The sequence below is a fragment of the Ornithorhynchus anatinus genome, chromosome 8, assembly GCF_004115215.2.
Source record: "Ornithorhynchus anatinus isolate Pmale09 chromosome 8, mOrnAna1.pri.v4, whole genome shotgun sequence".
Lineage (NCBI taxonomy): Eukaryota > Metazoa > Chordata > Mammalia > Monotremata > Ornithorhynchidae > Ornithorhynchus > Ornithorhynchus anatinus.
In genome coordinates, this window is record NC_041735.1 from 8,733,883 (window position 1) to 8,760,453 (window position 26,571).

Below are 26,571 nucleotides of genomic sequence, written 5' to 3' on the forward strand. Positions count from 1 at the left end.
CTGTTTATTGTTATATTGTTCTCTCCCAAGTGCTTAATACAGCACTGCCCAGTATGCACTCAAATACGATTGAATGAATTAAGGAATGAATAATAATTATTATTATTCCATCATCCCAGCTGTGTTTCTTTGCAATCCAGGTAGCCTCCTCCCTTCTATTTCCCCACACCATTGCAGGGCTGCTCTCAAGCTTGGAAGATTGCCCACACGTGTCCAAATCAAACAGGTTGTTTCCCTGAGCCCAATCTTTCCCATCACTTGGCATGAGTAACTGGTGAACACCACTTCCAAAAGCCACCTCCTCCAGGAGGCATTCCCTGATTAATCACACCAGCATCCCATTCCTGCCTACCCCTCAGCCACTTACCTCAGCATTTTACCTGTTTATTGACTGACTGGCTTTGCTTCTGATATTTGTCTTTTTTCTTGTCGCTACTGTATATTTCTATCGATAGTAGTCATCGAGCACTTCCTCTGTGCTGAGGACTGAACTTTGCGCTTGATATCATACTTGTTAAGTGCTTACCATGTGCCAGGCACTGAATTAAATGCTGGGGTAGATCCAAGCTGATCAGGTAGGATGCAGTTCGTGTCCTTCATGGGACTCACCGTCCCATTTTACAGATGAGGTAACTGAGGAATAGGGAAGTGACTTGCCCAAGGTCATACAGTAGCAGGTGGTGGAGCCAGGTCTAGTACCCAAGTCCTCTGACTCCCAGGCCCTGACTCTTTCCACTACAGCACACTGCTTGTGTGGCAGAGTACAATAAAGAGACATCATTCCTGTCTTTAAGGAGTTTACAATCTAGTGGGGATTGGGAAAGACACTAAAATAAATTACAGGGGGGGAAACAAACAGAGTTTAGATATAACAATAATGATAGCATTTGTTAAGCGCTTCCTATGTACCAAGCACTGTTCTAATATGTACATGCATGCTTCAGGCGTAAATGGGGTAAATACTCAAATATTTAGGTGACAATGAAATGACAAGAGATGGGAAAATAGTGGGGAGATGAGAGATGAATTGGGCTAGGCTTCCTGAAGGAGATGGGATTTCAAAAGGATCTTGAAGATGCGGAGAGCAGAGGTCTACCGGATGTGGGAGAGAGGGAGTTCCATGTAGGAGGGAGGGCGTGAGCAGAGGTCTACCGGATGTGGGAGGGAGGGAGTTCCATGTAGGAGGGGGGGCGTGAGCAGAAGGTCGACCACAAGAGACCAGAATGAGGCACACTGAATAGCTTGGCAATGTGTATGACCTTAGCGATAATGATAATATTATTTGCTAAGCTATTACAGTGTGTCATGAGCTGTTCTAAGCACAGGGGTAGATAGAGGTTAACCAGGTTGGATGCAGTTCCTTCCCACATGGGGCTCACAGTCTAAGTAAGAGGGAGAACAGATATTAAAATCCCCATTTTACAGCTGAGGAAACTAAGGCATAGAGAAGTTAAATGACTTGCCCAAAATCACACATCAGGCAAGCATGGGGGTGGCGGGATTAAAATCCAGGTCCTCTGATTCCCAAACTCAAACTCTATCCACTAGGCCATTCTGCTTCCATTGTATTCCTCATTAGATTGTCAGTTTCCCTAGCAAGGAGGTCCAGTCTTATGTAACTTCCCTTTGTTGTACTGTTTGTCTTCCCAGTACTTAACTCAGTTTTCTACATACGGTAATAATGATCACTGTGGTATTTGTCAGCTCTTACTATATGCCAAGCGCTGGAGTAGATAGAAGGTAATCAGGGCAGATATAGTTCCTGTCTCACTAAGCGAGAGGCAGAGCAGGCATTGAATCCATATTTTGCAGATGAGGAAACAGGCGCAGAGAAATGATTTGCCAGAGGTCACACAGCAGGCAAGTGTCAGAGCTGGGATTAGAATAGTAGATGCTCAATAAGTACGGCTGAGGCTGTTTTGCATTCCTGAGAATCTCATATTGAAAGTAGCCTCTTCTGTGGCTTTTTTCTCCCTGCCTCCCCACCCACCATCCTGGAAGAAGAGGAAAGCATATCAGCTGTATAATCTCCACTCTGCTCATGTGGAGGCCAAGGCCCCCCTAGAGTTCAAAAAATGACAGAGTACGGCCCCGGTGACATCATTTGAAGATCTGTAAGTAGGGTGTGGGGGGGTCAGCACACACACACAAACACATTCACATGCACACTCACAGGTCCACAGTCACCCTTGACCTTTTAGTTCCTTCCTGAGCAGTGCCCTCTCCTCACTCACTCACTCTTCCTGTGTGGCCTACTGGCTAGAGCACGGGCCTGGGAGTCAGAAAGATCTGGGTTCTAATCCCCTTTCCGCCACTTGCTGCTGGGTGACCTTGAATAAGTCACTTCACTTTTCTGTGCTTCATTTACCTCATCTGTCAAATGGGGATTAAGACTGTTAACCCCGGGGGGAGACGGATTGGGTCCAAATTGATTATCTTGCATCTACCCCAGCACTTAAAAGAGTGTCCGGCACATAGTAAGCGCTTAGCAAATACTATTAAAAAAAATAACCTCACCCCTATAGCCACAGCCATCCATGACAACTACCTCAGTCCAGCCTACACTTACATGCTGCTTTGTGGGGGGGGACGGTCAAGCTTTGTAGAGGTCTATCCGGTCCTCCAGGAGGACCCAGCCCCGTGGTTGGAGGGGACGCCTCAGTCACAGTGTTATGGAGACGACATGGCAGAGGGAAAAAGAAGGGGAGACTTGGTTGCCCACCTCCTCCTCTTCCCCCCCGAACCCAAAGGACTGACCCCAACGTGGACCGGTTCTGCTGGGGTGGTGACTGTGTTTGCATGTTGCCCAACTGTCCATTCCAAGTGCTTAGTACAGTGCTCTGCACATAGTAAGTGCTCAATAAATACTATTGAATGAATGAATGGGCTCTAGGTGCTGCCAAATGAGAGGAAGAAGGCCAAAAGACCAGTCCTGGTCGGGGTAGGTGGCCACTGGGGCCACCACCATCCGACTCCTAGTTTGTCCTGGGAAAAGCCAGAGGTCCCCGGGCCGGCTAGTGGAGATCGGGGATGGTTTTAGAGGCAGTGTTGGGGTGGGGGAGGCGGGCGGAGGTGTTTGTGGCAGTGGTGGAGGTGTGGGGCGGTGGGAGAGGGGCTGGCGTTAGTGGTGGTAGCCTGCCCGCCTCCATCTTCCCCCCTCCTTCCCTTCTCCTCCTCCTCCTTCTCATCCTCTTCGTCCTCCTTCCCCTTACCCCCTTCCTCCTCCACAACACTCTCTTCCTCTTCTCTCCCTCCCTCACACCCCTCTCTATCCATTCCCCCATCCTTGTTTCTACCTTCTTTGCTCCCCCCTCCTCTTCTCCCCCTCCCTCTCTTTCCTCTCTCTCCATCCCCCCATCTTTGATCCTACCTTTTCTGCTCCCCACCTCATCCCATTGTGAGCCACTTCTTCCCCGGTCACTTTTTCGCCACCATTGTCTCCCCACATAAACACCTTCCACACATCAATGACCATATTTCCCTCTCACTTCTCCCTCACCCCTTCATCCTACCTACCTACCCCTGAGTACCTCCCTACTCAGCCACTGGTTTTCCTTTGCAATTTTTTTTTTGGTAAAAGGCAGAAAAGGGTAAGGTTGGTGGGGCTCAGGCCCCCGGGGTCACCAGGGTGACCAGGCCCCGCAGCCTTCAGCAGCACAGCTGGGCAGAGAGACCAGGTGTGCATCTTGGCTTAGTGGAAAGAGCCCGGGCTTGGAAGTCAGAGGAGGTGGGTTCTAATTCCGCTTCTGCCACTTGTCAGCTGTGTGACTTCGGGCAAGTGACTTAACTTCTCGGGGCCTCGGTTCCCTCATCTGTAAAATGGGGATGAAGCCTATGAGCCCTACGTGGGACGCCCTGATTACCTTGTACCTACCCAAGGGCTTATAACAGTACTTTGCATATAGTAAGCGCTTAACAAATGCCATTATTATTATTATTATTATCTGGCAGGCCAAGGCTCTCTTCCGACAGGTGTTTAGTCGAAACATTGGCCTCCAGACTGCCAAGAATTGGGAAGAGAAGGAACCAAGTTCCCTAGCCTGGAAAGCCCCTCTCCCTCAGCAGCTTGGGATGTGTTTATTTGCCCTCTCCAGCCACCCCGTTCCATACGACTATAGGTCCTATAGAACTCCAGCATGCCCTAGTAGAACTAGTAGAACTCCAGCATGGGCCTGAGATTCAGAAGGACCTAGGTTCTAATCGCAACTCCACCACCTATCTGCTGTGTGACCTTGAGCAAATCACTTAATATCGCTGGGCCTCAGGGATTAAAACTGTGAGCCCCATGTGGGATAGGGACTTTTTTCAATTTGAGTAGCTTGTAGCTACCCCAGGATTTTAGTTCAGTGCCTGGCACATAGTAAGCACTGAACAAATACCATATTCATTTATTCATTCAATTGTATTTATAAAGCCCTCACTGTGTGCAGAGCACTGTACTAAGCGCTTGGGAAAGTACAATACAACAATAAACAGTGAAGATTCCCGCCCACAGTGAGCTCACAATCTAGAGTGGGGGAGACAGACGTCAATACAGATAAATATGATTACAGATATATACATAAGTCCTGTGGAGCTGGGTAGCCTGGGGGAGAGAGCAAAGGGTGAAAGTCAGGGGGACGCAGAATGGAGTGGGAGATGAGGAAAAGTGGGGCTTAGTCTGGGAAGGCCTTTTGGAGGAGATGTGTCTTCAGTAAGGCTTTGAAGGAGGGGGAGAGTAATTTTCTGTCAGATTTGAGGAGGGGAGAGCGTTCCAGGCCATATAAAAACCCCACCAATTCACAGTACTTGAGATTTTGCAAATGGGGAAAGTACAGAAAGATCCGAGAGAACTGAAGAAAAGGGGGAAATCCAGAAGGGAAGCAAGTTCTTAACAGTTTGGGGGTTGTGCTCGTACCTCGGGGAGGCAACTGAAAGAGCAGCTGGTGAACTCACCCCCGACCCCATGGGACTTTCAGAAGTGGGCTCGGCGAGCAGCGGTGAATCTGGCTGGGGGTTCCCTGAGAGCCTTGGGGCTCCTCTCCAGGAAGGCAGTGTGGTTCAGTGGTGGAGACTGTGGGCCTGAGAGCTCTAATCTTCCTCCCTGCCACCTTCCTGTAGCAACGTCACTTGTCTGCTGTGTGACACTGGGCACGTGGCTTCACTTCTCTGTAGCTCAGTTATCTCATCTGTACAACTGGGATTAAGACTGCGAGCACGACATGGGACGTGGACTGTGTCCAACCTGATTAGCTTGCATCTTCCCCAGCACTTAGTATAGTATCCGGCACATAATAAGTGCTCAACCAGTACCATTAAAAAAAATAAAATAAAAACTCAGATGCAGCTCCTTGGGGGCAGGGAACGTCTGCCTCTGCTATATTGTACTTTCCCACTCCCAAGTGCTTGGCACAGTATTCTGCATACAGTAAATGCTCCATAAATACTACTGTTTGAGACTATGAGACTGGCAGTTCTAATCTTGCTCCCTACCACCTTCCTGTAGGAACTCGGGTTTGCCTTAATAATAATAACAATAGTATTTGTTAAACGTTTATTATATGCCAGGCATGGTACTAAGCTCCCCTCTCAAGGTCACACCTGAGGAGTTTCCAGTCCTCTACCAGTCTCAGCTATGGGAGGGAGAGTCAAGCAGAGGCCTGTCCATTCCATTCCTAGCTTGGGCAGTGGCTAGCGAGTGGAAGGCCATCTGCTACAAGTCAAAACTCACCCATGCTGGGCAACGACGGCGTGGGAGAGTCGAGGTGGAGACTGTGCGGAAGGGGGTAATGGTAAACCACTTCTGTATTTTTACCAAGAAAACTCTATGGATCCACTACCAGAACGATTGCAGATGGAGAGCGGGGCGTTTTGGGAGAGATGAGTCTGTGGTGTCGCAATGAGTGGGAAGCGACAAGACAAGATGGTACTAAGCGCTGGGGAAGGTAAAAGCAAATCGGGTTGGACACAGCCCTTGTCCCACACGGGGCTCAAAGTCTCAATCCCCATTTTACAGATGAGATAACTGAGGGGCTCACAGTCTTAATCCCCATTTTACAGGTGAGGTAACTGAGGCACAGAGAAGCTAAGTGACTTGCCCACAGTCCCATAGCAGACAAGTGGCAGAGCCGGAATTAGGACCCATGACCTTCTGACTCCCTGGCCCGTGCTCTAACCATTATACCATGCTGCTTCTCTAAGAGCACAGACCTGGGAGTCAGAGGACCCGGTTCTGATCCCAGCTCCACTGTTCACCTGCTGTGTTACCTTGGTCGAGTCACTTCATTTCTCTGTGCCTCAGTTCCCCCATCTACAAAATGGGGATTCAATCACCTTTTCTCACTCCTACTTTGCCTATGACCCTCATGTGGAATCTGTTTATCTTGCATCTGTCCCAGTACTGAAACGGTGCATATAGTAAGCACTTAACAGATACTACAGTCATTATGAGCTGCTCACTTTCATTCTGTGACTCACTTACAATTCTTCTGAACACTTTGGGGCCAGTGTTCTGGATTTTCCTTCTCCAAGAACCCCGGTCCTCAGAGAAGCTCTGCGGGGAGATGCCTGGGGGTGAGGATAGGAGAGGGAGGAAACAGGAGGTCCTCTCAGCCACAGAGACCCCCATCCTGCCCAGATCAACGGGCTTAGAGCATTTGGAGGGAGACGCCGGAACGGAGGAGTGAGAACCCCACTTACGCGATCTTCCTCTCCTGCCCGGTGCTGAACCCGGCGAAGGAGGAGCTTCTGCCCACGGCTCCCACATCCCCAGGAGAGAGGTACTTGACTTTCACCGACATGTCCACCAGCGGAAGGAGCTGCCACCTGGGGAGAAGAACAGACAAAGCCAAGTTTGAGAGCTGGCCGGGGGCACGGCAGGGCCGAATCCCGGGCGGAGTAAGCAAATGCAAACCCCCCAGAGGACGCCGCAGTCTCTGGGTGGGATCCTCCATCTGGAATCACACCCAGGCCTCTTGCCAGCATCTGGCCAGGGCACATTTGGACAGCAGGAACGCATGCCAGCCAACACATTCCTTTCTTGCCCTTCCCCCTGATCCCAGGCATGCTCCAGCCTCCTCCTGTTCTTGCAGCGCCTCTGTCTTCCTCTCTTCTCTCTCCAAGCCATCTTCCTTCCATTCAGAGCTGCTGCCCAAGCTGGGAGGCGTGCTTCCCTGAGAGAGCTCGGTGGGCTTCGTACAGCCAAATGGGAGGGAGTCTCAAGATCTTAACTGAACTGTCCTCCATCACAGTTACCACTCAGAAAAAGGCCCTCGCTCCCCTCTTTCAATCCCGGAAATCACACTCTTCATCCCCATTTTGCAGATGAGGGAATTGAAGTACAAAAGAGTTGAGAGACTCTCCCAGGAACGTCCCGCAGACAAGCTGCAGCAGACAAGGTCCTCTGACAACAAGGTCCGTGCTCTTCCCACTAGACCGTGCTGCTCTCTATTACTTGATTGATGGCTCTTTTCAATCAATCAATCAATCAATGGAATTTAAAGAATGCTTTCTCTTTTTTTAAGGACATTTGGTAAGTGCTTCCTACGTGCCAGGAACTGTACTAAGTGCTGGTGTAGAAACAGCTAATCAGTTTGGACACAGTCCCTGTCGCACAGGGGGCCTCACACTCTAAAATCCCATTTTATAGATGAGGTATCTGAGGCACAGAGCAGTTAACTGACTTCCTCAAGGTCACACATTTGACAAGTGGTGGAGCCGGGATTAGAACCCAGGTCTTCTGACTCCCAGGCCCATGCTCTTTCCTCGAAGCAGCTTGGAATAGTAGATAGATCATGGGCTCGGGAGTCAGAGGTCATGGGTTCTAATCCTGACTCCGCCATTTGTCTGCTGTGTGACCTTGGGCAAGCCACTTCCCTTTTCTGTGTCTCAGTTATCTCATCTGTAAAATGGGGATTGAGACTGCGAGCCCTACATGGGACAGGGACTGAGTCCAACCCAATTCGCTTGTATTCACCCAGTGCTTAGGTACAGTGCCTGGCACATAGTGAGCGTTTAACAAATATCACAATTATTATTAGGCCACACTTCTTACTCTGTGCAGAGCACTGTACTTAGCGATTGGGAGAGATCGCCAACAGAGTTTCATTTTTTAGGGAGGGTTTCAAAAATAGCCAGTTCCACTAGAGTGAGAGAAAATGATAAGATCCAGGACTCAGTCAATCAATCGCATTTATTGCGTGCTTGCTGTGTGCAAAGCACTGTACTAAGCGCTGGGGAAGTACAAGTAAGATAGCATAAGATACAAAGGAGGAAGCGATGGCATTTCCGGGCGGCTGACCTGTCGGAAAAATTCAGACGGGGGGGACCGTCTGTTTTCTCAGGGTCCTTGGGAACCTCCCCCTAATTGGGACTTTAAAGCATTTGCAGCTCCTTAATCCCCCCCTCCCCCCGACCAGGTTCAAATAATCGATCAATCAGTGGTGTTTATTGAGCGCTTAAGTGAGTGCAGAGTTTGGGAAAGTACAATAGAGCAGAGTTGGTACTCAAGATCAGAGTTGGGGCAAGAGGCCAGCCCTGTAACGAACACGAGTCTGAGCGCTCCTCTGGGTTATCAAGAGTTCAGTTCAGCTAGTCCTCTGGTGACGACCTCCCCTCCCATCCCACTCCCCCCAGCCCCGGCTCTGGTAGCTACTGCACAATCTCCACCCCCCTCGGAGCCTCTTCGGTTCTGGCAGCCTCCACCACGAGCTCAACTCGCCCAACTGCTGGGGGTTTCTGGGACTCAGAGGCCCTGGAGAAGCCCCAGAGAGCATGAAATTAGAGACAGCCGCTCGCTAGCGTGAGCCTAGGGGAACGTGTGAATTCTCTGAAATCTGGGGCTGAAGGGAGGAAGGAGTGGGAGGAGGCTGGAGCCAGGAGCGAGAAAAGGAAACCCTTCCAACAAGTCAGCAGCCCGTGTTTTCTGGTTTCGTAGAACATACAGGCCTCTGGAAGTTCTCCAGTTCCCTTAGAGAAGCGGCAACGTCCGTAGAAAAAAAGCACAAGAGCGGGAGTCGGGAGAGCCGGGTTTTAATCCTGTCACTTGATTTCTCTATATCTGTTTTCTCATCTGTAAAATGGGAAATTCAATACCTACCTCAGTTTTCTCATCTGTAAAATGGGAATTCCATACCTTTTACCCCTCCCCTTTAGACTGTGAGCCCCATGTGGGACAGAGATGGTTTCTAATTGTATTGCATCTACCCTGGCACTTAGCACGTATTAAATGCTTAACAAAATGCCATTATTATTATTTTTGTGGCATTTGTTAAGAACTTACTAATAATATCAACTCTGTATTGGTGCTACATGGGGCTGACACTCTTAATTCCCATTTTACCGGTGAGATCACTGAGGCCCAGAGAAGAGAAGTGACTTGCTCAAGGTCACAGAGCAGACAAGTGGTGGAGCTGGAATTAGAAGCCAGGTCCTTCTGACTCCCAGGCCCTGCTCTATCCACTAAGCCAGTCTGCTTCTCCTACGTGCCAGGCACTGGTACCAGGTGCTAGTATTACGAGATAACCAGGTTGAACAAAGTTCATGTCCCAAGTGGGGCTTACAAACTTAATCCCCATTTTACAGATGAGGTAACTGAGGCAAGAGAAGTTAAGTGACTTGTATAGGGTCGGACAGCAGACAAGTGGTGGAGCCGGAATTAGAACACAGGTCCTTCTGACTCCCAGACCCGTGCTCTATCTACGAGGTGACCCTGCTTCATTATTTTTACCGTTATTATTATTTTATTTTTATTATTACTTGCCTGGTGCTGGCCCTTAGAGACACCAGGTAGTGCAGGGATTGAAATATAAACCCCCTGAAAGCCAGGTTGTAAAAACCCTGCCTTGCTGGACTATCTGTTAGTTTTCAGAGGGAGCAGTGAGCCTTTTCAAAAAGATCTTTGGTCCCTCCCACGTAAAAGCAAAGAAATCACAGCACTGCCTACACTCACTCTGTATCTACAGCCTCAATGGGGTTGGGTGAGAAAAATGTGACTCCTTGGAAATATCAGCAAGTGTTTTTACTGAAAGTATTTTTGAATCGCTTTATGGTTGCCCCAAGGAAGTTTACTTACACTTCCCCTCCTACCAATTACATCCAAGATGTCTGTTGGGAAGAAGCAGCAAATGGCCTAGTAGAAGGAACGGAGACTCTGAGGAAGACTGCTCTCTGACCTCAGGAGCGATTCAGCCACCAGAGACGAGACCCTGGGTCAGGTCCAGCTACCCAGGGGGTGACTGCTTAGACAGGCCGGGTCTGGCATATCAATCAGAAAACACCGGCCTGGGTGTCAGAAGGACCTGGGTTCTAATCCAGCTCTGCCACGTGTCTGCCGGGTGACCTTTGGCAAGTCACTTCATGTCTCCGGGTCTCCCTTATCTAATCTGTAAAACGGGATTAAAGCTGGGAGCCCCATGTGGGACATGGACCGTATCCTCCCTGCCTGCTGTTTACTGGGAAGGAAGAAGAAAAAAGTGCAGGGTGAGAAAGCTTTAACCGTACTCCACGGGACAAGACGCTGCCCTCCTCGATGGGAGTCATCCCAAGAAGGGGAAGCCCTTCCGGGGTTCCAGGACACCTCCCCGCAGCGGGCTAGTGGGGATGAAAGGCCGCCACTTCCAATTGTCTTTCTACTGGGGGTCCTGCTCCACGCTCTGCGCTCCATGTTCCGGTCCACTGAGAAACCACCAGCAGAATGCAGACTTGGTTTGAATTATTTTCTTGGCCCCAACCATGCAGTTCCCCTTTAACTGCTCCCTGTGGAGGAATGTCAGTGAAGGCCCACTGACGCAGGGAGAGGCCTTTTTACGAGCCACGTGCAGTAGTTAAACTCACACCTCTCCCCACCAGCCAGCCGGGACTGAGCCGAGCCGGGACGAGCCGGGTCCTGCCTGGATGGTGCCTTTAAGGGAATCTGGGGGCCGGCAGATTTCTTGGGAGGCATCTCCCAGAGGCATCCACAGCATCACCAAGGCACCCAGGCCCTCCCAGAGGTATCCAGGGCTCCCTGTGGCACTCAGGGCTCTCAATTAGCACCCAGAGCTCCCAGAAGCATCCAAGCCTCCCAGCGACAGCCATGGCTCTCAGAAGTATCCAGGGTTCGATGTGACACAGAGGGTTCCCAGCGGCACCCAGAGTCTACCTAGAAAAATATTCCAGCCTTCAAAGTTAGGTTTCTGGATTTGGAGGACTGGTTCCGCTCTCATGTGCGGCCAACGGCGCCATGTTGCCTGGAGCTCTGAATCCCCGCCCCAACCCAACCCTACAGCCTGGGCAGGGAATGAGAGGTCTTCTGATCCCGCCCATTCCTCCTCCCTTCCAGCAGCCATCCCAGCTCGGATGCTGCCCGGGGGGGCTCCCACTTGGACCTAACCCCCCTTCAGCCTCGCCGAGGAGTTTAACTCTCCTCCAATCAATCAATCAATCAATCGTATTTATTGACTGCTTACTATGTGCAGAGCACTGTACTAAGCACTTGGCAGGGTACAATACAACAAAACTAGCAGACATGTTCCCTGCTCATAACGAGCTTACAGTCTAAAGGAGGAGACAGACATTAGTATGAATACATCAGTGATCTATGTATATCATTTAAAGATATATTAATAATGATGGTATTTGTTAAGTGCTTACTATGTGCCAAACACTGTACTAAGCCCCGGGGTGGATACAAGCAAATTGGTTGGACACAGTCCCTGTCCCACATGGGGCTCACAGTCTCAATCCCCATTTTACAGATGAGGGAACTGAGGCACAGAGAAGTGAAGTGACTTGTCCAAAGCCACTCAGCAGACAAGTGTACATAAGTGCTCCGGGTTTGGGGTTGGGGTGAATATCAAGTGTCCAGAAGGGGTTGAAGTGTAGAGATGATGCACAACGGAGAGTGAACTGGGGAAAATAACTGGGAAAAGCCTCTTGGAGGAGAGAGGCCAGGGACGTGAACCAGTGGGCGGCCCCACTGATCATTACCACTGATCATGGCCATGGGAAATATAGTGTTGGTTTCACTTCACCAGATTCTCCTAATAATAATGATAATAATAATAATGTTGGTATTTGTTAAGCGCTTACTAAGTGCCAAGCACTGTTCTAAGCGCTGGGGAAGATACAGGGTAATCAGGTTGTCCCACATGAGGCTCACAGTCTTAATCCCCATCTGACAGATGAGGTAACTGAGGCACAGAAAAGTTAAGTGACTTGCCCAAAGTCACCCAGCTGACAAGTGGCAGATCCGGGATTCAAACCCATGACCTCTGACTCCCAAGCCTGGGTTTTTTCCACTGAGCCACACTAATACACACACACACACACACACACACACACACACACACAATAAAGACAATTGCAAGAGGGGTGAGAGGAGCATGGAAGAATACTACAGAGAAGAATGATTGCGATGTTTGTAGCACTGACTATAAGGTAGACACTGATCGATCAAACACAGTCCCCGGCCCACATGGGAGGTGGAACGGGTATTTAATCCCCATTTTAAGTTGAGAAAACTGAGGCCCCGAGAGGTTAAGGGACTTGCCCGAGGACACACGTCAGGCAGGTGGCGGAAGCCAGGATCAGAACCCAGATCCTCTGACTCCCGGCCCCGCGCTCTTTCCACGAGGCCACGCTGCTTGGGCTGATTTCCAAACTCAGCTCTCCCCGCTCCGTCCTCTGCTTTCAATTTCGCGTTTGGCGCCCACCTCCCCTCCTTTAGTCACAGGCTGCGGAATGCAGAGGACTCACACGCCAGCCCATCCCGGGGCTTCTTCACTGCCATAGAGATCCAGAGCACAACGAGCCACTTCCTGTTTGCTCACAGAGGCCATTAACGAGGGGGGGAAAATGTGAGAACCCCACAAGAGATAAACCAGCTGGGCCTCCCACCGTAAACTATTTACAAATGATACATCGACCTGGCTCGCCCTATCCATTTCTCTTTCCGTGTAGAGGGGTGGGACTGTCACATTCTCTGTTGTCTCCTAAGAACACAAGAAACGCCATGATTGGGTCAAGTCAGTGGTCCACCCAGCCCAGTTTTATTATTAATAATAACAATGATAATAATAGTGGTATTTATTAAGCTCTAACTATATACCAGGCACCGTATTAAGCGCTGGGGTGAATACGAGCAAATCGGCCTGTACGCAGTCCCTGTCCCATGTGGGGCTCACAGTCTCAATCCCCATTTTACAGATGGGATAACAGAGGCACAGAGAAGTGAAGTGACTTGCCCAAGGTGACACAGCAGACGAGGGGCGGAGCTGGGATTACGACCCACGAGTGGCAACCGGGATGCCTGGGGGAACTGTGGAATGGTTACCTTTTTGATATCCACCCTAATGACTCCTGAAGTCACGAAAATCGTCATCATCGTAATCATTATCTTTGCTAAGTGCTTACTATGTGACGAGCATTGTACTACTAAACTCTAGATTAGATACAGTCAGATCAGATCCAGCTACTACTGACCCACTTGGGTCTCTCAGTCCAAGGGGGAGGGTGAGGAGGTATTTCATCCCCATTTAACAGGTGAGGAAACTAAGGCACCAAAAAGTTAAGTGATTTGCCCAAGATCACTCAGGAGGAAAATGGCAGAGCTGGGATTTCAATCCAGGTCTCCTGGCTCCTAGTTCTGTGCTCTTTCTACCAACCCTAATTTTCCCCTCTATATCCCTAACTTTCCCTCTTTTAACCCATCATTATGAACCTCCCATCCACTGATTTATCCAAACCCTTCTAAAACCAATGACTATTAGGACCTGGAAAATTTCCTGAGCTATCACATTTTTTGTGAAGTGTTTCCTTATTTGATTTCATTAGATTGTAAGCTCAGTGGCAAGAAACACGGTCTTTTTTTTTTAAATGGTATTTGTTTAGCGCTTACTATGTGCCCAACACTGCTATTAATCAGACTGGATACAGTCCATGTCCCACATGGGGCTCACCATCTTAATCCCTATTTTACAGACGAGATACCTGAGGCACAGAGAAGTTAAGTGACAGCGTCAGAGCCGGTATTAGAATGGCTTTCATTTCTAGTGTAACCTCCCAGGTGTCTAGTACAGTGTTCTGCACACAATAGGCACTCAATAAATCCAACTAAATAAGGGAATTCACTGTTCACCTACCATTTTCAAGCTTCAACGACTGCAACAACATTGCAGCAGGATGGTCTAGTGGGTAGAGCACGGTCCTGGGAGTCAGAAGGCCACGGGTTCTAATCTCTGCTCCTCCACTCATCTGATGTGTGACCTTGGGCAAGTCACTTAACTTCTCTGTGCCTCCGTTGCCTCATCTATCAAATGGGAATTAAGACTGTGAGCCCCATCTGGGACACGGGCTTCGGCCAACCCGATTAGCTTCTACCTACCCCTGCGTTTAGAACGGTTGCCTGGCATAGAGTAAGTGCTTAACAAATACCATTAAAAAAAAGAAATACCGAGTTTGTCCCAACCACTTCCTCCGTGATTTTGTCAATTTCAGTTCTGTCTCTGGGTCTCAGCCTTCGACTCACCAAACTGAAGAATCCTAACTTCTGCCTCACCGCAGAAAGAAGCTTCTCCATCCTCCTGACCATCTCGGTTGTCCTTCTCCATTTCTGTTGATGAATTTTTAAAAAGCGAAGAAGCCTCTGAGTCCGTGGAGCTCCTCCATTTGCCAGGGATCCTGTTGGATTTCTCCCCTCCAAGTGGGAAGAGATACTAGAAAATGTGGCTATTCGAACCATCTTCCAACATGGGAGCACTTGGTCTCTGTCTTCATTACTCGCTTGGAGTTAATCTCATGTCGAATCGTACATTCCAAGTGCTTAGTACAGTGCTCTGCACTTAGTAAGCGCTCAAAAAATACGATTGAATGGAATGTCAAAGAGGGACCGTTAATTTAACTACCAAAAGACTCCCAGGCCCTTCCTTTTTTGGAGTCTGGCCTACTGGGAATCAGTGGACCTGGGTTCTAATTCTGGCTCCACCACGTGCCCGCTGCGTGGCCTCGGACAACTCACTTTGTGCCTCAGTTCCCTCACCTACAAAATGGGAATTCCATACCGGTTCTCCCTCCCCCTTAGACTGTGATTCCCATGTGGGACAGGGACTGTGTCCAACCTGATTTTCTTGTATCTAACCCAGTGCTTAGTACTGTGCTTAGCACAAAATAAGTGCTAAACAAAAACCAAAATTAGCACTGTTATTATTATGATTATCAATGAGGTGCCCCCCATTTTTTCTAACACACAAATGCAACCACAAAAGCTCATGTTACCATCCCAGAATCACTCACACATGCACACACACTCACACCCACCCACCAGGAACCTCACATTCGTGCCCTAATAAGCACGGACACGACACATCGAACCGATGAGCAGGTTCTGATCTCTCTCTGGCTCGGAGTGTTTTGTTGCTCGTGTGAGTCCCTCCCTGTTGATATTCTACGTGCCCAGCCTGCCCCTCTGGAGCCTCACTTGCTGTTTTGGTTACCCTCTCCAGTGTTTTCGCTTTGCCTTTTAATGAGGTGAATTTTTGCACAGCCCAGTGGTAATTCCTATAAACCGCTGCGTTGCAATGACCAGATCTGGAGCCTTTGCAGGAAAGCAGTCCCTAGAGGCCGTTCCTGTTAAGAAACAGATGTCTTGCCCCATTTCGACTGCCATAATGAGGGCATTAGCCACGCGGTCGTGGCCCGCGTTCAGCGAAATCCCAGGCTGGAGCCCGATGCGTGGAAAGGCACGTGAGCCACAGTGCACGAAGCTCGCTCGGAAATGAACCCAAGCTCCCGGCCCACACCCCGCTTAAAGGAGAAGACTCCTGATCCGTCATCCCCATCACTGTGCCCTGACAGCGCTCTGCACGCAGTTAGCACTCGATAATTACGATCGAATGAATGAATGGAATTATTGAGCTCTTACCGTCTGCCGAGCACTATATTAAGCGCGTGAGTGACTACAATATAACAGAGTTGGTAGACATGTTCCTTGCCCACAAGGAGCTTACAGGGCTAAGCACTTGAAAAGGACCACAATTATTAACTCAATACCTCTATCGTTGGGTGTTCATTAGAATCAAGCCCTCTGCCGCAGTAAGCTTTCCAGCCTTTCTCTTAGGGAGGTCAGATACGTGGTCGTCATTTTGCACCCTGGAGTTGAGAGAAAAAACTGAAGTGATTCTGACATGACCTTACAACCAAACTCTTGGCTTCTAGATTCTAGCGAAATCTGGGACTCATCAGGCCAATGGCCAGGGCTTTGCTAAGTCCTAGCGTATCTTCTTCCCAGCTGAGAAATCAGGTCTGGAACAAAAATTACCATTCTCCCAGAATCTAGTTGGAGGAGAAAACTTTGTTGGGTGGTGGAAAAAGGGATTTCAAGGTTTCAGGAAGAATCCACACCGGAGTGAAACCCCATTTTTTCCTCTATCATACTGCTTGCTTCTGAGGAATGGGATAAATCAGCCTGGCTCCAAAGAGCATTTAAGCTGTTAAATGTCCTTAAATACATCAGCATGGGTAAAGTAATAACAGCCACTCTCTGGGTCTGGAAAGAATCGGAGGATTATTGCGTGGCTGGTTTGGTCTGCTCGCAGCAAAATATTTATTTCACTGAGCGATGCTGCTTGGAAAGTCACTTTTCTGACAGTTTGAATAGTTCCTAAGTGGTTTTCTGGCATACATGTTTTCCTCCTAGAGGGAAACTTGTGCACCCAACAAATCTAACCTCTAGCACATTCTAGGTACCGAAGCATGATGAAGCATATGGGGAGAAGATACTGGCCCAGCCTCTTGGCTTGTTTTCTAACATGAGGACTGGGCAAATTTTGGGTTGTTAGTTTCCTTAGTTGTAGAAAGAACTGTCTTTTAATGTTCCCCATTGATTGCCAACATTATCTCCACGTTCCTCAAATCAAGGAGCAAGTCTGGACAACAACAGAGGAGAAGATTCTTGATGGGAAATCCTTATTGCAGGTGCTCAGATCATCAGGGGGATCACACAGAGAATCAGGTATTATTGTTATTATTATCATATTATTAATGATAATAATGTTGGTATTTGTTAAGCACTTACTATGTGCAGAGCACTGTTCTAAGCGCTGCGGGAGATAGAGGGTAATCAGGTTGTCCCACATGAGGCTCCCAATCTTCATCCCCATTTTACAGATGAGGTAACTGAGGCCCAGAGAAGTCAAGTGACTTGCCCACAGTCACACCACTGACAAGTGGCCGAGCTGGGATTCGAACACATGACCTCTGACTCCCAAGCCCGGACTCTTTCCACTGAGCCACGGTATTTGTTAAGCACTTACTTTGTGTTAAGCACCGGTCTAAGCACTAGGGAAGATACAAGTTAACCAGATCAGACCCAATTCCAGTCCCTCACAGAGCTCAAAATCAAAGTAGGAGAGAGAACAGGTACTGAATCTCATTTTACAGATGATGAAACTGAGGCCCAGAGAAGTTAAGCGACTTGCCCAAGGTCACACACAGCAGGCAAGTGGCAGAGCCGAAATTAGAATCCAGGTCTTTCGACTCTCAGTCCTGCCCTCTGACCACTAGGCCAGGTTTCTTCCCATCATGCAGAACCTTAGAGAAGCAGTGGGTTCTAATGGAAAGCACACATAAGAGAAGAAGCCAAGAGCTCTGGTTTCTAGTCCTGGTTCTGCCACTTGCCTGTTGGGAGACCTTGAGCAAGTCACTTAATTTCTCTGTGCCTCAGTTTCCTCAAATTTGTTGAATGGGGATTAAATACCGGTTCTCCCATCCCCTTCAATTGTGAGACCGTGACTGATAATGATTATATTTCATCTTGCCCAGCGCTTAGCAAGTGGCTTGATTCATAATAAGTGCTTAACATGGGCCACAATTATAGTCACTATTTTTATACCCGGCCAGAACCAAAGAGATTCCGGAACTTTATGTTTCTAATCTGATTCTCCCTGCCTTTCATGTGGGTTCTAAATAGGGCAAAACCGGTTCTCCCAGGCCAATTTATAATGGGACTGCTTTGTTTGATTAGGGACCCTTCTTCCTGGTATGAAAATATTGAAATAATGCAGTGCTTGTTAAAAATGAATACACTGTTGTTAAGTAGTAAACTTGCCAGAGATCTGCTGATGGGTTACCTGGAGCAGAATTTAATCGCCATCATAGAGTTTCACAGCGCAGGGCCTACGGATTTTTTTCCACCTGCAACTCCCTAAGAGTTCCCATGACCACTCATATCCCGCCACTCCTCTCCAACACCCACACGCCAAAATAATAATAATGTGCAGTTTTTCTTCTTGGGATGACATGCAGGGAGGAGGGCTGTTGAGAAACCCGTTCTCCTCATTCACGGAGCTTGCAGTTAGCGTGTGGACATCCAAGATCTTTTCCAGGACCTCTAAGTACCTGCCTCCTGAAGGCCTGTTGCCCCATTAGACTTCCCCTCTAATAATAATAATACTGATGGCATTTGTTAAGCGCTTACTATGTGCAAAGCACTGTTCTAAGCGCTGGGGGGGATACAAGCTGATCGGGTTGTCCCATGTGGGGCTCACAGACTTAATCCCCATTTTACAGATGAGGGAACTGAGGCACAGAGAAGTGAAGTGACTTGGCCAAAGTCACACAGCTGACAAGTGGCGGAGCGGGGATTAGAACCCATGACCTCTGACTCCCAAGACTGGGCTCTTTCCACTGAGCCACGCTGCTTCTCTAGACTGTAAGGTCCTTGTGGACAGGGAACCTCTCTACAGACTCCATTGTATTGTACTCTCCCAAGTGCTGCTCTGTACACAATAAGTGATCAGTAAATACCACTGATTGACTGATTAGAGAAATAGTTTTAGAGACATTACTTAAGATCATTCCTGCCTCTGCCTTATTTATTCTTGCTCTGGTCCCTCTAGATTGTCAGCTCCTTCTACACTGTAAACTCCTTATGGGAAGGGATTGTGTCTACCGGCTCTATTGTTTAGCACTCCCCCAAGTTCTTAGCTCTTAGCACAGTTAACACTCAATAAATCCCCTTGATTAGTTGACTGATTCCCAGGAAAATGTCAGAAGCAGTTTGGTGGTGGATAGAGCACGGACCTAGGAGTCAGAAGGACCTGGGTTTTAATCCCAGCTCCACCACTTGTCCCCTGTGTGATTTTGGGCAAGTCTCTTCGCTTCTCTGGACCTCAGTTACTTCATCTGTAAAATGGGGATTAAGACTGTGAGCCCCATGTGGGGCAGGGAGGACTGGGTCCAACCTGCTTAGCTTGAATCTACCCCAGCATTTTAAATAGTGTCTGGCATTGTAAACACTTAACAAATGCCATAAAAAAAAAACGGGGGAAAAAAGAACAGGGAAGTGGAGGGAGTGGGGAGGGGGAAGGGAGACGGGAGAGAAGGGATGACAGAGGGGAGAAAGGGAAGGGGGTGAGGGAGATGAGGGGAGGGGAGAGGAAGACAGGGAAGAAATGAGAAGACGAGTGAGGGGAGGGGAGAAGGGCCAAAGGGGAAAGGAAAGGAGGAAAATTCCAGAAGAAAACCTGCAATATAAAGTCCAGGTTTTGCCCCGGAGCAGCTGTGAGCCCAGCGTGGAACAACCTGATTACCTTGTATCTATCTCAGCGTTTAGAACCTCATATGGCACATAGTAAGCGCTTAACTAATAATTACGGTATTTGTTAATAATCTTTTAATTATTATGTTATCATTATAGTGCTCTTTTAAAGTCCATGAGCCGGAGGAAGCCTGCCGGAAGCCGGCCGGCGAGAATACACTAATAATAATAATAATAATAATGATGTTGGTATTTGTTAAGCGCTTACTATGTGCCGAGCACTGTTCTAAGCGCTGGGGTAGACATAGGGGAATCAGGTTGTCCCACGTGGGGCTCACAGTCTTCATCCCCATTTTACAGATGAGGGAACTGAGGCACAGAGAAGTTAAGTGACTTGCCCACAGTCACACAGCCGACAAGTGGCAGAGCTGGGATTCGAACTCATGAGCCCTGACTCCGTGCTCTTTCCACTGAGCCACGCTGCTTCTCCAGGCAGGCACTACAGGCACTACAGGCACTACAGGCAGACCAACCCAGAGAGGACTCTTCCAGGACTCCTGTGGGCATCCGCTTAAGGATCTGGGTTTGCACAGGCAGGCTCTTTCTCCACAGCCAGCCTGAACCCAGGCATTTGAAAAGTAAAATCCTCGGGGCTCAGCATTCCCCTGACCTCCTGCTGGGCTCTGGCTGTCACGTCCTCGTGGATTAGGTTTCTGGGGGGACTGCTGTGAGCAGAAAGCTGGGTTGTTTTGGCACTGCAAAGACAAACAAACTGATAGCCACATCATCTGAGAGCCAGAGCAACTGACCCCGTGAGAGAATACCAGAGCCAGGGCTCAGCAGCCAGAGGCCCCGCCGAGGGACCCAGGCAGCCCAGCCCTGGAGCCCGGCCAGAGAGTGTCCAGAACTCGGCTGACCCCGGAGAAGGGAACCAGGACACACTCTGTACCTGGGCATCCATCCGAGGACCGCGGCAGCCTCCCTCCTTGCCCCTCGACCTGCATCCCTCCCCCTCGCCATCTTTGAGCCTGAAGGGGCCACGCGGCTGCCCACGTGGGAAATCGTCCTTACCTCGGGTCTGATTCACAACTTTTATTAGAAAAGAAATGAAGTTTTATTACATCCTGTAGCCAGCCAGGCCATGGCAATGTGAAGTGGAAAACTTGTGTGGATGATCGCGTGCTTGTGTGCGTGCATGAGTGTGTGTCACTGGCTTACATAGTTTAAAAAATGACTGAATGGACTCAGGTCCAACATTCCAAAACCGCTTTGCCGCCAGGTAGGAAGCAAAGGACTAAAATGCCACCCCAAGACAGACTCTTCTACTCATCCAGTGAAGAACAATGGTGACTGGGGATTTTAAAGGGAGGACCTTCCTTGCTCTGCGTCTCCATGAGCAGAAAGAGGGAGGAGTCAGGGTCTACTTGTGGCTATTTTTCACCGGAGAACCTTCCCTCTCCCTCCCCATCGTGTAAACAAGACATTATTACATAATGCCCTCCGTTCCCCAGTTTTACTTTGTGGTTCGATTTTCTGACCTTGAGGATTCAACTTCCTTTTCTTCACGTGCTTCCTATATGTCACCAATCGATCACTCAGTGGTGTGTACTGAAAGCTTACGGTGCGAGGAGCACTATAATAATAAGGAACAAATTATTAACAAATACCATAATTATCAGTTAGGCGCTTAGTATGTGCCATGCACAGCTCTAAGCACTGGGATAGATACAAGGAAATCAGGTTGTCCCACGTTGGGCTCACGGTCTTAATCCCCACTTTACAGATGAGGTAACTGAGGCACAGAGAAGTTAAGTGGCTTGCCCAAGGTCACACAGCAGACAAGAGATGGAGCCGGAATTAGAAGCGCTTGGGGGAGAAAAATACAGCAGAGTGGATAGACGCATTCCGTTCCCACGAGAAGTCTTCTCTACTCCTCTCCTGCTCTGTTAAAGCAAGTTTAGTAATCAGCTCCCATTCACAGGATGATCACTGACAGGGATTGAATTCGGCAGCTGCTCTGGCATCTAAGATGCCTATTTCAAAACACCACTTCCAAGTGTTATTATTATTATTATTATTGCTATTAATGATAATAATTATGTTATTATCATCATCATCATTGTATTTGATAAGCTCTTCCTGCACTGTTCTAAGCACTGGGATAGATTCAAGTTCATCAGGTCGGACACAGACCCCCCTCAAACGTAGGGCTCCTAGTCTAAGTAGTCTGAACAGGCATTGAGTCCCCATTTTATAGCTGAAATAATAATGTTGGTATTTGTTAAGCGCTTACTATGTGCAGAGCACTGTTCTAAGCGCTGGGGCAGATACAGGGTAATCAGTTTGTCCCACGTGAGGCTCACAGATAATCCCCATTTTACAGATGAGGTAACTGAGGCACAGAGAAGTTAAGTGACTTGCCCACAGTCAGCTGACAAGTGGCAGAGCCGGGAGTCGAACCCATGACCTCTGATTCCAAAGCCCACGCTGTTTTCACTGAGCCACACTGCACTGAGGGATAGAGAAGTTAAGTGACTTGCCCAGGTCACACAGCAGGCAACTGGCAACAGGCCCATGCTCTTTCCACTAGACCACATTGCCTCACCTCATAAAATGTATAATAATGTTAGTATTTGTTAAGCGCTTACTATGTGCAGAGCACTGTTCTAAGCGCTGGGGGAGATACAGGGTCATCAGGTGGTCCCACGTGAGGCTCACAGTTAATCCCCATTTTACAGATGAGGTCACTGAGGCACAGAGAAGTTAAATGACTTGCCCACAGTCACACAGCTGGCAAGTGGCAGAGCAGGAATTCGAATCCGTGACCTCTGACTCCCAAGCCCGTGCTCTTTCCACTGAGCCGCGCTGCTTCTCCATCCGGGCAAGACACTGTACTGAGTTTGCTACGAAGCGGTTCTATACACCTGGCCCTGCCCTCTAGGGTGTAAGCTCACTGTGGGGCAGGGAATGTGTCTAACCATCTTTATTATATTATACTCTCCCAAGCTCTTAGTACAGTGCTCTGCACCCAGCAAGCGCTCAATAAATATGACTGATTGACTGACTGCCCTCTAGAGGCTTTCAAACTAATACGATTTGAATGTTTAAAATTTGGAGGTAACAGCCCTGAATGGAGACCACTCCTCTCTGTTAATAATGTTGATATTTGTTAAGCGCTTACTGTGTGCAGAGCACTGTTCTAAGTGCTGGGTAGATAATAATAATAATGTTGGTATTTGTTAAGCGCTTACTATGTGCAGAGCACTGTTCTAAGCGCTGGGGGAGATACAGGGTAATCAGGTCGCCCCACGTGAGGCTCACAGTTAATTCCCATTTTACAGATGAGGTAACCGAGGCACAGAGAAGTGAAGTGGTAATCAGGTCGTCCCACGTGAGGCTCACAGTTAATCCCCATTTAACAGATGAGGGAACTGAGGCACAGAGAAAAGTGACTTGCCCACAGTCACACAGCTGACAGGCGGCCGAGGCGGGATTCGAACCCATGACCTCTGACTCCCAAGCCCGGGCTCTTTCCACTGAGCCACGCTGCTTCTGAACTTGATCTTCTGGCCCCAGGAGAGACCCAGGCCTTGGTGAGAAATCACAATGTTCTTACAATAATGATAACAGTGGTATTATTAATAAAAATAATAGTAATATCTATGTGGTAGATAGAAGCGAATTTGATTGGACCAAGTCCTTGTCCCACCTGGGGCTCACAATCTTAATCCCCATTTTAGAGATGAGGTAACTGAGGCAAGAGAAGTAACTCAGAAGCAGCGTGGCTTAGTGGAAAGAGCCCGGGTTTGGGAGTCAGAGGACAGGGATTTGAATCCCAGCCCTGCCACTTGTCTGCTGTGTGACCTTGGGCAAGTCACTATAGAGAAGCAGCGTGGCTCAGTGGAAAGAGCATGGGCTTTGGAGTCAGGGCTCATGAGTTCGAATCCCAGCTCTGCCACTTGTCGGCTGTGTGACTGTGGGCAAGTCACTTAACTTCTCTGTGCCTCAGTTCCCTCATCTGTAAAATGGGGATTAAGACTGTGAGCCCCACGTGGGACAACCTGATTCCCCTATGTCTACCCCAGCGCTTAGAACAGTGCTCGGCACATAGTAAGCGCTTAACAAATACCAACATTATTATTATTATTATTACTTAACTTCTCTGTGCCTCAGTTACCTCATCTGTAAAAATAATGGGGATTTAAAAATGTGAGCCCCACGTGGGACAATCTGATTACCCTGTATCTCCCCCAGCACTTAGAACTGTGCTCTGCACATAGTAAGCACTTAACAAATACCATAATTATTATTATTATTAAGTGAAGTGAGTTACCCAAGGTCACACAGCAGACAAATGCTGGAGTTGGGGTTAGAACCCACGTCCTCCTGACTCCCAGATCTATGCTCTATCCACTAGGCCGTGGTGCTTCATACTGGTTTTTGGTGACTCCCATTGTAAGACTCCCCAAAGTCCTAAGCAAGTTATTTCCCCACCTGTGATACGCTAGAATTAAAATATAATTCTCTGTACCTTCTCTGGAGTTTGCCCATATTTGTTAGCGTCGTTTTGTTCTAAATTCATAAAGTCATAAATGTGTGGTTTTTTTCTTTTCTTTCTTTCTTTTTTCAACTTTCCAAAAAGCAACTTCATTTGAAATGGTTTCCCCAGTTAGGGATTCTTTGACCCAGCCAAGTGAGTCACTTTTCCAAAGAGAAAAAGTTTTTTTCTGAGATTTAATGACAGTGTCTCGGTGGAAAGTAAATCATGTTTTAATGGAGCCTTGTACTCTGGGCGGTCCCTAAAAAGAGAAATCCCAAAATGCTAACAGATGGAGAGCCCGAAAATGTGCCCGCTCGTGCACACGCTCACACTCGCCTGCCGGCTAGGCTCACAGGGACGTGTGCAAGGAGCACGAGTCAGTTGTGAAAATACAAACACAATTTCCAATTTGCCACTGTAAAGATTCTGATTTTTCCAATTCCCCAGTATTCGACCGTCCCTGGGGCAACATGTCCGATGGTGGGTCTGAGGAAAATAATGGGGACCAGCCTAGAAGTCAAGATAACCGTGGATGCAGAGAGTAGCCAACCCTGATTATTGATGGGTTGATTTTTACATTTTCTAACTGCAGATCCCACTCTCACCTCCTTTCCCAGCATAGCTTAATGGATAGAGCACAGCACGAGGAGTAGGAAGACCTGGATTCTAATCCTGTCTCGGTCACTTCACTGACAGGTAACTATGGGCAAATCATTTAACTTGCCTGGGCCTCCGTTTCCTCATCTGTAAAGTGGGATTCAAAACCTATTCTCCCTCCCAGTTAGGACAGGGACTGTGTCCGATATGATTCTCCTGTAGATTGTAAATTCCTAGTCGGTAGGGATCACGACTATTACTTGGTTGTATGGTACTTTCCCAAGCACTTAGTACAGTGCTCTACAGACAGTAAGCGCTCAATAAATAACCACTGATTGATTGTCCTGTATCTACCCCATAACTTAGTACACGTGCTTAGCTCATAGTAAGTGCTTAATAAATACCACAGTTATTTCCATTTTTCTACCATGCTGCCTGGTGGCAAAAACAAAGGAAAGGAGCAAAAATGCAAACTGTTCTTGCCTCTGGGGAAAGGTTTGCGGTGTGAGGTTGAAGAAGTGTCAGCAGAACAGACACATGGGGTCCTTAATTCCTGGAACCCTCCCTGCTCCAATTTCTTCCTCGCTTCATAATTTTTCATACTAAATTGAAATTTCATCATAAATTATTTTTTCTTCACAATTTGCATCAAACTGTCCACTTAAAGCTGTTTTAGCACCTATTGTGCAGCCCTGCTTGGAAAGGAAGCAGAGTCCACAATAATGGTGGATGGACAGAACATGAAATTGTAAAAACTATAAAGATTGCTTTTTGAATATCCTCCCGACAGGGCTCTGATTTTCCTGGCACCGGACCCCTAAGGCTTCAATCCGGATTTGGCTGACACTCTGGCTCAAAATCGGGTTTCTGGATGGTCTGTGGACTTCAGTTACCCAGGATATAGTTGAGTCACACTGGCGTGGAAAATGGGCAAGTTGCTGAGCAGATAGACTTTGCCAAAACTGCTCAGTCTCTCAGACAGTTCTGTCCTCTTTGAGGCATCCTTCCACACCCTCCAAAAGCTTCTCAACAGCAAGGGTATCTCTCATCTTGCTCAATAACCCCTTCAGCACCTAGCACACGATTCTGCACAGGGTGGTGTTCAATCTTCTTGACTGGCTGGTCAACCTCTGGCCGTGTATGAAAAGAAGCCCTGGCTAGATCCGGAACCACTGCCCACTGGGACCAGCGCAGCCATGGACGGAGGGAGCCAGGGTGAGCCCGCGGCGGTGACTCCGCCCCGGGTGGATCACTTTCATTAGGGTTGGCCTCTCCGCTACCCGGACGAAAACCATTCTGGCCCCAGAGTGGCCCCGGGAGGACCAACCCAACCCGGGACAGGGGGTGGGAATTGGCAAAAATGACTCAGGTTGGGAAATGGTAACCTCCCTGCCACCCCAAGAGAGAGAACACCAAATTGGAAGTCAGAAAACCTGGGTTCTTGCTCCAGCTCTGTCACTGGCCTGCTGGGTGACCTTGGGCAAGTCACTTACCCTCTCTTGGCCTCAGTTTCCTCATCTTAAAATCAGGATAAAATACTTGCTCTTCCTGCCTCTTAGATTGTTAGCCTCATGTGGGACAGGGACTGTGTCCCCGCTTCATATCTGATATCCTTTAAAGTCTTATTATTATCACATCTTCTCCAGAAGGCCTTCCCCAATTAAGCCCTCATTTCCTCCTCTCCCACTTCCTTTTACATCACCTTTGCCCTTGAATTTGCATCTTTTATTCACCCCACCCTCAGCCCCACAGGACTAACCTACATATCCATAATTTGTTTATATTATTGTCTGTCTCCTGTCTAGATTAAAAGCTCCTCTTGGACAGGGAAAGTGCCTACCAACTCTTTTACACTGTACTCTCCCAAACACTTAGTACAGTATTCTGCACTGCACTGATTGACTGATGGTGATTGATCTGATCAGATTGAATCTACTCAGAG

The 26,571-nt window shown here is 48.3% G+C and overlaps 1 protein-coding gene across 4 annotated transcripts in view; it reads right to left on the bottom strand.

Moving 5' to 3' along the window:
• RIPOR3 (RIPOR family member 3) overlaps nt 1-26,571 on the bottom strand; it is an 84,543-nt gene that overhangs the window by 46,559 nt on the left and 11,413 nt on the right. For 3 of the 4 annotated variants that reach the window (XM_029071035.1, XM_029071040.1, XM_029071034.1), the window contains exon 2: nt 6,679-6,804. In XM_029071035.1, coding sequence (XP_028926868.1) covers nt 6,679-6,779 — 101 coding nt within the window. In that variant the 5' untranslated portion in view covers nt 6,780-6,804. Of the gene's footprint in view, nt 1-6,678; nt 6,805-16,005; nt 16,117-26,571 lie in introns of those variants that run through there. The other variant, XM_039912895.1, reaches the window with a different exon arrangement.